The following is a 12,262-nucleotide window of genomic DNA, read 5'->3' on the forward strand; positions in this document are numbered from 1 at the left end:
AAGACCAAAAATATTTATATTTTAAACTGAATCTAATTTAGGAGTAAATTAGAAAAACAGATGTGTCAATAATAAACTGAAAGGGAGCAACCTTTAACCCCCAAAACCTAAATATGTTATCAACCAGCCGACCAATCAGATCACTGGAAAGAAGACAGATCGAGGGTCAACGGCCGATAAAACAAACGCTTCCTGACCTTTAAAACACATCAGCTTCGGAGTGACAGACAGAGACGAGACTTCATCAGGATGAGACTCGCTTCAGGCTGTAAGTGTTATTACTCATTTATATCTTCACTAAAACACTTTAAGCTCATATTGAACTCTGTGTTTCAGTGCTGTGTGTCCTCTTCTCCTTTGTGAGCGCAAAGAGCATTTTTGATGGATCTTCACCTCATCGTGAGTATCTGCAGAAATGAAAATCACCATATATCAAAATGAGCTCCACCTCAAACTACAGCAGGGCAAATCAGCTGTTAGCATAATGCATGGCAAACATAATCTAAACATATATTATATAATAGTATACTTGTAATACTTTAACTACAATGTTCTGGTTATACTTACGTACTTCTACTCAAGTAACATGTGCAATGCACGACCTCTCATCCACTAATAATAAATAACAATATACACAAAGCACAGATTTATTTCATTTTGCATTCCTTATTAGTAGTTACTAATGATTATAATAAAAAATAGTTACTTATAAATAAACTTGGAGATTTGCAGGAGTCTTTTTTTTAATTTAATTGCTAGTGAAATATTTCACTTTTTCTTTTCTGGCTGACTTCAGATGTGCAGCGTCGGGACACAAAGCCCAAGAGTAATTACACGGCCGTTATAGGAACGAAGCTGCAGGCGTTTCCAACATGGTTCGTCAGCGCGGGCAGCAATGTGACGATTTACTGCAAAGCGCACACCGACAGGAAGAAGTACGGAGACAAGGTCTACCTGCATCTCACCTGGACCAACATGAGGCCCGGAAACAGGACCAAGAAGGTTCGAGGCATTACAGTCCAGATTTTAGATTCCTAATGTCTCCATGACCGCAGATTTTAACCCAAACCACAACTAGAGTTACGTCAGGCGAGTCGTGGCGAGGAAACACAACTCTAGTCAGGGTTTTATACGCCTGTCAGGACATTTACAATAAAGTTCCTCAAAATCGGCCTAAGTTTGTGGCAATTTTTGACACATAAGGGTCCTTGATTTCAGTAAAATGAAGCTTCACAAAGCAAATAGTCCTCAATATGGACAGGAGGTCAGTACCCATTAGCGTAAAATAGGTTTAGGTGACTAAATCAGTAACTAAAGTTACATGATGCGAGTTGTGACGAAGAAACGCAACTTTTTCTATGCCTGTCGATACATGTACCATGAAGTTACTCCAAATGATCGAAATTATTGAAAAATTTTTACACAAAGGGTCCTTGATTTCAGTTAAAAGAAAACCTCCCAATACAACCACTCATAAATCCAAATTAGTCAAACATATGGACTCTGGTCATCAACCCTAGGACGTAAAGTAGGATTATGCGACTAAACTTGTCATGAACGAGCTGAGAACCAAAATGCAACACACGGGAAACCAGGGAAAGTCGGTAACCAGCTATATTATTACTTGTTTCCACATAAAAGTTCTGGTGTAAGACAAACCGGCAGACAGTAGGCAAAGGGCTGGTCGGGGACAGGCGAGGGTTCCAGGAGTAGGCAAGACGGGAGACGCAGGTACAGGCAGGGTCAGGAAAACAGGCGAAGCAGGCTGGTCAGGGACAGACAAGGTCGAAACCGGGAGAGCAATCTGGGAGGTAATGCGGGAAATAACTACATGCTGCGAAGTACGATCTGGCACTGAGGTGAGAGTGAAGGGGGCCTATATACTAGTGGAGCTAATGGGTGTAACAGAGTGTGTGAGAGAAACAGGGTGTGACTACCAGGTGACTGAGGTGCAGAAAATAGGTGAGTGAGGGAGCAGACTGTGACAAAACTGCTGGCTGAGCAAAATATCATGGTTCAGATGTATTGCATTTATTACGTGGTTTCCCTTAAGATTAGTAAATGTTGAGTTAAGGGTTTCAGATTGGACGTAAACAATGGCCCCTGGGTAAAAGTCTTGTGTTTGCTTAACCTATCCATCCCCCCAACCTCTATCTTCACACTGGAGTCAAGTGGGATAAACATTGGAAGATAATTAAGTCTATTTTGGGTTCAACCTCTGACACGGCAAGCAAAGTCCCGATTTTTTTATCTTACATATTCCGTCTGCTTGGAACTCCATCCTGGTCACACTGATCTAATAAATAACAAATATTAGTTTGTGTGGTGTTTTATTTTGTCTTACAACTTCCGCCCCCTTCAAACCACATTTGTTTTGCATTGGGTTGAACTTGACTATTGTGTCACTTTGCAAAAGAACCAAGAAGGCATCGGCCAAAATGCCAAACTCGAAGCTTCAAAATCGTAGTCCACAGACCATTGGTTGACTTCACGTTACTTTATAATCTTATACAGTCTACGGCAGTATTTTAAAACCTGGGAATGAGACCTGTCTGTGCATTTATTTTGTGCAAACAACGATTTTGCCATTTAAAACCAAACTGCCTGGTCTCCTCTCAGATTGTGGCGAGCCAGCCAGCGTCGGCAGGAATCACCTATGAGCTGAACCCCATTACCCATGAGCACCAGGGAGTTTACACCTGTGACGATAATGGCAGCTTACCTGAAGTTTATGTCCTCGACTGGCACAGTATGCTCTGGGTTGAAGGTCAGAAAACACAGATTGTTTTTATGATTAGGTTAGATTCTTACATTTATTTATTTGATATTAATTTATCTCCCCAACAAAGACGTTCCTCCGAAGGCCTCCATGGAAGTGATGAGCCACAACAGGAGCCAGTTCTTCTCCAATGAGGCGTTCACTTTGGGCTGCCAGCTGCCCAACGACAACGCCCAGTGGAAGATGATGAGGTTGGTCTTTTACTTGTAGCGTTATATGATTTTGGAATGACATTACCTAAACCAATAGCTACCAGGAGCAAGTTTTAAGAAATGACAACTGTACGTAGTAATGGTTTAAAGAAACCAAGAAGAACATTGGGCTTTGAAGCTCATTTTCATTGTGGCCTCATCTTGGAATTACAACTTCCTGTGGTTGGTGAGTTTGAGGTTGCCCAAGGGCATTAGGATTTTATCCTCTGGTAATCATGAATGTCTCTTACAAACCTTCATGTTAATCCATCCAGAAGTTCCCAGTTCTTGAGATATTCAAGTCTTAACAAGAGTTTGGGACCCTACAATACAGCTGAGGCGGGTATTAGGGTACCAACACAGTTTTGGACGAATGATTACTTTTACTTCATGGATGTTCTAGAAGATGAAATATTGAGGGTCTACCAAATGTTTTACAATTCAATCCTAGGAGCGATCGTCTGAACCAGGTTTTGTCCAAATTCATCCAATAGTCAAAACCAAAGAAGGGAACTTCATGATGAAATAAGAGATAAAGTCAGAGGATCACAACGAATCAGTACATGTTCTTGGAATCATACATTTGTAAATGTATTGCTGATAGATGTTGAAGTGTCTCTGAATAAGAGAAAACCTTGGCTAGCTTTTGGCACCAGAGGAAAAGTCTGATACTTACCAACGTCTTTAAGATCCATTCTCTGGCGACCATGAATATCTGAACCAGACGTCATGGCAATCCATTCAATAGCTGTTGAGATATTTCAATTTGAACCAGAGCTGAGGCTGATGGGAATTTGGAAATATTTGGTGCTAGAAAAAGAGTTTAGGGACGAGCAACCTTTTGAGAATAACATCCTGGGACAAATGTCAATCCATCCAATAGTCAAAACCAAACAAGGGATCCTCATGAGGACACAAGCGATAAAGTCAGGATCACAACGAATTAGTTCATCTTCTTGGAATCATGAATTTATTAATGTATTGCTGATTTTTATAAATGTTGAAGTATCTCTGGATAAGTGGAAACCTCGACTAGCTATTGGCACCAAGACTAAAAAACGGTTTCTTACCAACGTCATTGGGTTTCCATCCACTGGGCAACCATGATTATCTCTAACGAAAGTCATGACAATCCATCATGGAGACATTTCACTTCAAATCAAAATGACATTGGATTTCGAGGAAAAAGTCAAAGCCATACTATAAGGTAACCACCACCTTCTGTTTTCAATAAGGTTTACGACTGGACGGGGGACCGTTACAGAGTGTCCCGGTCAAGTGTCTTCAGACCATCGACTCTTCCAGTACCATCACTCCTGTTCATTTAGATTCATACATCCTGTACTGGTGTGAGAACCCAGCAGGGGACAGGAGCAACAGCCTCAACGTCTCCATTGGTACGCACCTTTTTATTCTGACTTCTTTTAGTCTCTAAAGCCCTCCACAGCTTCATATTAAAATCCCATGTACCTGCTTTTACTCGCATACGTCCATATCATGCCACTGGTTCCTATCGTGGAAATGTATAATCTAAGTGTCATTCAGTCCTTTGTAAAGTTGTTTTTGCCTCGGTTCACTATGGCTGTGACCCAGAGGCTTCTTCACACCTTCAGTACACGTCTGGCTTCCTTCTGTTCTGTAATATTCAGAAGGATGTTACCTGTTTTAATGAACATTTCTTGTGTCCCTGCTTTCTCCATTTGGTATGCTGTGATGTAAATTACATTATTAATTTCCTCCGCAGTTACCATTCGTGTTGACTTGTGACCTTAGCAGTGTGTTTAGAGCTAACAATTCACACAGTTTGTTCAAATTACGCATTTGTACATTTCTACTAAAGGTTTAAGGTGAAATGTTCTCCCGCTCTTTCCAGCCTCTGTGACGACGGTGGTCCTTGAGAGTCCTCCACTTCCTGTGATGGAGGGCGAGGACGTGATGCTGCGCTGTTTCCAAAGGGATAAGAAAACCAAGGAAATCAGCTTCAGCTTCCACACCTCCTACTACAAGAACAACCGTTTGATCGAGTAATGTTTTATGATATTTAATCATTAAGAAGATAGAGTTGAAAGCAATGGTTTGAGGGGTCATCAGGGCCATCCAATCTCTGTGTAGGAGCTAAAATGCTAAGTTAACCTGTTTATTGTTTTATTATCCACATTATTTGTTAACAACACACACATCGTAATTGATCGTTTCTGGTATTGTCACATGGGTGTGGTTAATGGTATTGTTTCTGCTTGGTTCTTGTTTATTTGCTTTATTATTTATGAGTTCAAAGATGTAAAGGCTTAATCGTCATATGCACAGCTACAGTGTAAATAAGGCAGTGAAAATCTGAAGTCCCAGGCTCAATAAAATAAGTAACTAAATGTTGCACTAGATGGATGGTGCGTCACTGTTTAGTGTCCCCTGGAAACACAACACCTGTTTCTGTATTTTGTTTAATTTGCAGCAGGGTTTTTGGACAGATTTGTTAAGATGCCTGTTTTTACTTTTTCTGAATCTGCAGTAACAGCTTTGGTCGCGGACCGTTTCCTACACAAAGAGGGCAACTTCACCCTGAAAGCAGTGACCAAAGCTGACGAGGGGGTCTACAAATGTGAAATGCCGGAGGGTGGAGATTCCTCGACCGCTGGGCTCAGTGTTAAAGGTACTAAAGCACACATATTACAGTACGTTAACTGTATATATAGACTCAACATTATACCAAATACACCTCTTTTTATACATATAGGCCACAAACTTAGTGGCCTTTTCTAAATCTCCTTAAAACTCACTGTTATTAGTTGTTTTTTGGTATTTTTTGTAACTGTATATCCTATTTTAGCTTTTAGCATCCTTTATTAAGCTTTGTTGTAGAACAGTTATACCCTTGTCATGTAATCAGCTGATCTGTTCACGTCAGCGCGGCTGCCTGTCGAGGAGTAGAAGAAGAAGAGTCGATGATGTCATCAAGGTCACTAAAGCTGACTCCCAGTCGAGTTTCCTGCTCTCTGATTGGTCAGATTTTTTGTGCAAAATGTAATATTTTTCTTTCTTTTTTGTCTCAATTGATAACACTTTACTTCAGTATTTACTATTTGAATGTGAATATTGTCTTTTTTATTTTTGTTAATAACAATGTTTTTACAGTTGTTACTTTTGTTTGTTACATTTTAATTACAAACATTTTGACTAAAGGATACTTGTGGTTTGTAGAATAAATCCTTCACAAATTATACTTTGCCAATAGGTGTATTATTTGTTTAGGGGTTTAAAGTTGGATTAGTTAAAGAATGCAGTCTTTTTTTTCTAAAAATATCAATAAAGACAATGAACATATTTTGAGTTATGAGGTGTTGCTGCCACCTGAAGGCTAAAACCAGCAGTGGAGGAAGTATTCAGAATGTTATAGGTAAATGTATGTAAACAGTATTTTTGTATTTGTTCTACCTTTTACAGTATGGCAGTAACTAAAGCTTTTACATAAATGCAATAAAAAGCATGATTCATACTTAAAAGTAAAATAAAAATACCAAAAGTTGATATTCGGTACTTAAGTGAAGGTAAATGTACTTAGTTACTTTCTGTCCTTCCTGGCAGCCTCTGAAGGCCATTATTAGTTATTGTGCGTACCAAATAACGAGTTTATATTATACCCAAGCGTCCTTGGGTATGTGAAAGGCACTATATAAATGTAAGTAATTATTATATTTGTATTATTTAAAATGATACATTTGTAATTGTTAAGCTAATGTTACTGAGGAAATGTAGTTTCCTTATTAAACGTTTTCTAAACATTTAAGTGTTTCTAAATAAATAAATCAACATATTCAACTTTAGTTAAGGTTTTTAGGTACTAAGCATCACTGGACTTAAGTTTCTAGAGTTGTATTTATTTATTTTTAATTAAATGAGGAGAAAGAGAGAGGAGAACAGAAATTTCTTCTTCTTGGATTTGCGCCGAAACGATGCACATTATTCTGAACCAGGTAACGTTTTTTAAATATTTCTACACATAAAAACGAGATCTATGTGAATATATCAGCTTAAGTAAATATATTAATTTAATTGATTTAGTATTTTTAAATTATTATTATTTATAGTTATCTATTTATGTGTGTTATAAGAACTAACAGTTGCTTCTTATTGGATTCGCGCCAAAACCAAGCATACCGTGTTCGGCATTGACGTCAGCACTGTGCTCGGATTCTGATTGGACGGCTGTGAGCTCATATAAAACGCCCTCGAGCCGAGCCCCACTCGAGCTCGTGAGGGCTGGAGCCAGAGAACACCTGTTGCCACGGAAACAGCAAAGGCGGGAAAAAAATCACCAACTGAAGAAAGAAAGAAGAAGGTGAGTTTTTTTAAATCCGCCATTTTAACGTTTTTAACAGGCAACGTTTTTAAACTAAAGAAAGACTTAAAAAGTTTATAGTGACTTTATTTAACATGTTTTTTACATTAATTCTTCAAATGTAGTCTTTCCTGTGTGTTGTTCATTATTATATCCATTGTTTAAATACTATAGTAGCCTATGGTTAATGCCTTTGGCTATGTTTGGCTATAATATACTATATTATACTATAATATACCATTAAATGATTAGTTTTTGGCTTTCAGATCATCTCCAATATTTATTTTCTGCTCTGGGTCTCAATATTTTTTAAATATATGTGTTTATTTTATCTTTATTATTTTATATTCTTATTTTAAAACTTCATTTGACAAGGTTTGGTTATTGTTATTATTAGTAGTATTAGTAATATTAGTAGTAATATTATTAATTATTATTATTAGCATTATATATTTATTATTAATCAATTTTAATATTTATTTTATATGTAAGTATTATCATTCATGCAGTATTTTTGGTGCTGCATAGTATTATATTATACATATTTAGTCGGTTGTACTCCATCTGATGGATCGTTCTTAAACATATTGGACTGCATGAATTCATTTTTAAAGCCTAAACTCTGCTTTATATTCTAAATATATCAGAAAAAGGAAAGTGGGTGGTTTGTACATTATTGGCATGTAGGTCAGTGGGTAACCCAAACACACATGTGCATTGTGTTTTTAACACCAGGTCACATGTGTTTATTTTGCAGTGCCATTTAAAGGTCATTATGCACAGACTGCACAATGTTTAACTTCTCTGACGTCTGTTTCCTGGCTCAGAGTTAGAGACGTGGTGTTGTTGGAGGATTGATTACCAACACAGCTTTTTGTGCCCTAAAGACTGCGTCACGCGGAAATGGAGTCACGGTGACAGTACTGGAAAGTAACAGCACATTTAATCAAGTACACATTGAGGTAGTTCATTTATTTCCATTTTCTGCAACTTTAAACGTCTTCTGTGCTACATTTTGGGAGGAAATATATCTTTGCACTTTATTTATGTCAAAAGTACACAATTTCCATCATTTTGTGTGTTTTGTGTCACTTTGTTGCCATGTTTCTATCATTTTCTTTTGCTGCTTCTATGCACATACGATGAATAGAGAAATGTCACATGATCTTGATCCAATATTAGGATTAAATGCTAATAAAGAGTGCTATTCTGTCCTATAACAACGTTGACTTTTAGTACTTTAAGTTTGTTTTTGTTTACTTGTACTTAACATATTTACACTTTGCTTTTTCTACTTTTGAAGCTCGTTCAGCCACTGTTTATATTGTATTACTTATCTGTTCGCTTGTTTTGTTTTTAGCCTTCATAAAGAATATTTTTGCTTTAATTAGCTCCCTTCAGTTCTTCAAAATAAAAGCCCTAAATGTGGATTAGTATTTTTCCATTGCAGGCGTCTTTTTCCAGCTAAACTTCTCAAATGAAGTCAGCAGACTGAGTATTTTTAGAGCTCAGCGTGTGTGTGTTTCACCTGATGTGTAATGGATATGAGGCTCGAACACAGCAGGGGGTGGGGGGGGCATGGGGTACACTGTAGGAAGTGGACCCAAAAAAGACATAACATTTAGCAGGTTTTTTAGGTTTGTGATCAAAATGTTTGTGCAACGATCTTCCATTCTTCCTTTGCTTAATCAATGCACATTTTATTCTCATTTCTGAACATTATACAGATATATTAAAGCAAGGACTGGCTGAAGCGTAAAGTTAAATGTAACTTTGTTCCTTACGTTACACCAGCTGGAGGAAGGGAAACCCACACCTGTCATCAGTTTATTTATAACAACATCCTGATAAATCATTACTTTACCCTGCGTACCTTTTCCTGATTTCCTTTTAACGCAATTAACGGAGGATTTTTATTAATGTTTGTGTTTCTCAAAGCCAACAAAATATAATTTCTTCCATTGAATTTCCTTTTTTTCAATTTTATTTCTTGTAAACATTTGTTTTTTCAATGTTTTATTATTGTGATGTTTTTATAATATTTCTATATTTTATTTCATTTTAAATATTGATTTATCTTAGTAGAGTTCTTTGATAACTTCTAGTTCTATTGAAGAGGCGCTATGAAGCTCTTTTACTGTATATCTCCTGCACTTCTAGAAAAACAGTGACATCACTATGTTACACTCACGCTCCTGTTGGCTAGCGCTCCAACTCATTGTACGTGATAGGCGTAAGGGGGCAGGACATCTTTGAGCGGTTGACCAATCACAACAGAGCCGGCCGGCGAACCAATCAGAGCAGACTGGGCTCTGGTTTCAGACAGAGGGTGAAAAGAGGTGATAATCGTCTGACTTTATATATTATATTTAATTTCAGAGCCGCTGCCGGCCGGGTGTTTCCTCAGAAATGTCGTCTCCAGTTGTCCTCCACCTGCTCAGGTGTTCTCGCTCCCTCCTGACCCGACGCCCCTCCCATCACACCTGCACAGCGCCCGGACAGGTGAGGCGTCACGTAACACAAACCAAACACAATGGCAGATTTGAAAGATTATAAGATTTTGGAGACATATTAGGATTTGATTCAACACTTTTTTAGAGTTCAGAGTTCAATAAACAGTAGGATCAGATCAAATGGATAAAGCCCTTTAGAAAAGTAAAGAAAAAAGACAATTAAAAGCAAGAAATGCACAATAATACATACATTCCTATTTAAAATGAAATATACTCAAAAGAATTGTGAACAAATGTATATAGAAATAATAATTGTAATAGTATTTTCCAAAATCTAAATAATGTTAACAGAAATAAATGAAAACATTAATGTGAAAATGTATTAAAATGCTTATAATTATTTGTATTTGTTTGTTATATTTGTCTTTTGAATTATTTATTTATCACATTATTTACATTTATTTGTTATTTTTGTATTTATTTTTTGACTTTTATATTTCCACATTCAGTTAATTATCCTTCTTCACGACACGCCTTTGACTCCATGAGCTATACCACCATACATCTGTAAACAACCTCATCAACATATTTAGCATCCCATTTGATCTCCGCCTGACCTTAATAGTTTATTCTCTGATTTGATTGGTCGTCCTGCAGGTGGGCGGGGCCTCGAACAGAGGTGTTGGAGTTCGGTTTGTTAGCGGCGCCGTCAGCGTCCGACCCGTCGCCTGGGACTCGTTCGGGATTTGGGACGACCGGATAGAAGAACCGGTTTTCCTGCCGTCCAGCATCAGATACGGGAAACACAACCCACAGGTACCGGGAGAACATGGACTAAATCCAGAGGGGGGAAGTAGTGGAGTACAAATACTTTGTTACTGTACTTAAGTACATGTTTCTGGTATCAGTGCTTTACTCCACTACTTATTTTTCTGACGACTTTTTACTTTGACTTCTTACATGTTGAACACAAATACCTGTACTTTCTACTCTTTAAAACAGCTGCTAGTTATGGGTACTTTCTACTGAAGTACATTTCAAAGCCTCTTTACTTTGACTTGAGTAAAGAAGTTTAGTCAGTACTTCTACTTTTACCAGAGTATTTTTAAACACGAGTATCTACTTCTACTTGAGGAAAGGATGTGTGTACTTTGGCCCTCTCTGACTAAATCACTGTGGAGGACATTCTAATTCCCTTAAGAGAAACTGATAAATGATGAAAAATAATGAACAGATGTAGAAATAATAATTCAAATGCTTTCTGATCTGTTTGTTCGTGTTTCTCAGGTGAGTGTTTCCCGGGTCGGCTCCTCCTCAGTTCTGGGTCTCAGGAAACAAAACGAGGACCGACTCCGAGTCGCTCGGATCCACGAAAACATTCAACTGTATGCCGTGTTCGACGGGCACGGAGGGTCGCACGCCGCCGAGTACTGCTACACCTTCATGGAGAAATACATCAGGTAATATTAGTATTTATTTATCAAGTACTGCTACACGTTCATGGAGAAATACATCAGGTAATATTAGTATTTATTTATCAAGTACTGCTACACGTTCATGGAGAAATACATCAGGTAATATTAGTATTTATTTTCAGTACTGCTACTGCTACACGTTCATGGAGAAATACATCAGGTAATATTAGTATTTATTTATCAAGTACTGCTACACGTTCATGGAGAAATACATCAGGTAATATTAGTATTTATTTATCAAGTACTGCTACACGTTCATGGAGAAATACATCAGGTAATATTAGTATTTATTTATCAAGTACTGCTACACGTTCATGGAGAAATACATCAGGTAATATTAGTATTTATTTATCAAGTACTGCTACAACGTTCATGGAGAAATACATCAGGTAATATTAGTATTTATTTATCAAGTACTGCTACTACGTTCATGGAGAAATACATCAGGTAATATTAGTATTTATTTATCAAGTACTGCTACACGTTCATGGAGAAATACATCAGGTAATATTAGTATTTATTTATCAAGTACTGCTACACGTTCATGGAGAAATACATCAGGTAATATTAGTATTTATTTATCAAGTACTGCTACACCTTCAGGGAAGAGTTTGATACTTATTAATTATTTTACTTATTATTGTTGTTTATTTTTTGAAATTTTTTTTTGAATCTGCAGAGACGCTCTGGAAGAGGACGACGACCTGGAGAGAGTTTTAAAGAAAGCTTTTCTAGACGTGGATAAAGCTCTACACACACATCTCAGCTACTTCAACAACCGTGAGACACACACACACACACACACACACACACATCTCAGCTACTTCAACAACCGTGAGACACACACACACACACACACACACACACATCTCAGCTACTTCAACAACCGTGAGACACACACACACACACACACACACACACACATCTCAGCTACTTCAACAACCGTGAGACACACACACACACACCCACCACACATCTCAGCTACTTCAACAACCGTGAGACCACACACCACACACCACACCCACACA

At 37.7% G+C, this 12,262-nt stretch overlaps 2 protein-coding genes across 2 annotated transcripts; both read left to right on the plus strand.

Moving 5' to 3' along the window:
- The first annotated feature begins 18 nt into the window (after nucleotides 1-18).
- Nucleotides 19-5,699, plus strand: LOC117549339. Its single transcript, XM_034221176.1, has 8 exons — nucleotides 19-268; nucleotides 337-399; nucleotides 797-1,002; nucleotides 2,620-2,767; nucleotides 2,850-2,970; nucleotides 4,206-4,367; nucleotides 4,844-4,994; nucleotides 5,480-5,699. The coding sequence occupies exons 1-6, from the start codon at nucleotides 250-252 to the stop codon at nucleotides 4,321-4,323; spliced, it is 675 nt and encodes a 224-aa protein (XP_034077067.1). The 5' UTR covers nucleotides 19-249; the 3' UTR covers nucleotides 4,324-4,367; nucleotides 4,844-4,994; nucleotides 5,480-5,699.
- Nucleotides 5,700-7,334: 1,635 nt separating this feature from the next.
- LOC117549343 (protein phosphatase 1K, mitochondrial-like) lies at nucleotides 7,335-12,014 on the plus strand (the record flags this gene model as incomplete). The annotated part of the gene is given in 5 exon segments (XM_034221187.1): nucleotides 7,335-8,268; nucleotides 9,686-9,808; nucleotides 10,417-10,575; nucleotides 11,047-11,219; nucleotides 11,914-12,014. Coding segments are annotated over 4 exon segments (526 nt in total), but the record flags the coding sequence as incomplete, so codon positions are not given.
- Nucleotides 12,015-12,262: the final 248 nt, after the last annotated feature.

Source organism: Gymnodraco acuticeps, unplaced genomic scaffold (genome assembly GCF_902827175.1).
Source record: "Gymnodraco acuticeps unplaced genomic scaffold, fGymAcu1.1, whole genome shotgun sequence".
Lineage (NCBI taxonomy): Eukaryota > Metazoa > Chordata > Actinopteri > Perciformes > Bathydraconidae > Gymnodraco > Gymnodraco acuticeps.

Excerpts from the sequence above, each read along its gene's own strand:
- LOC117549339 (XM_034221176.1), top strand. Across the intron at positions 1,003-2,619 it reads CCGGAAACAGGACCAAGAAG|ATTGTGGCGAGCCAGCCAGC; the intron begins GTTCGAGGCATT and ends GTCTCCTCTCAG. Across the intron at positions 2,971-4,205 it reads GCCCAGTGGAAGATGATGAG|GTTTACGACTGGACGGGGGA; the intron begins GTTGGTCTTTTA and ends GTTTTCAATAAG.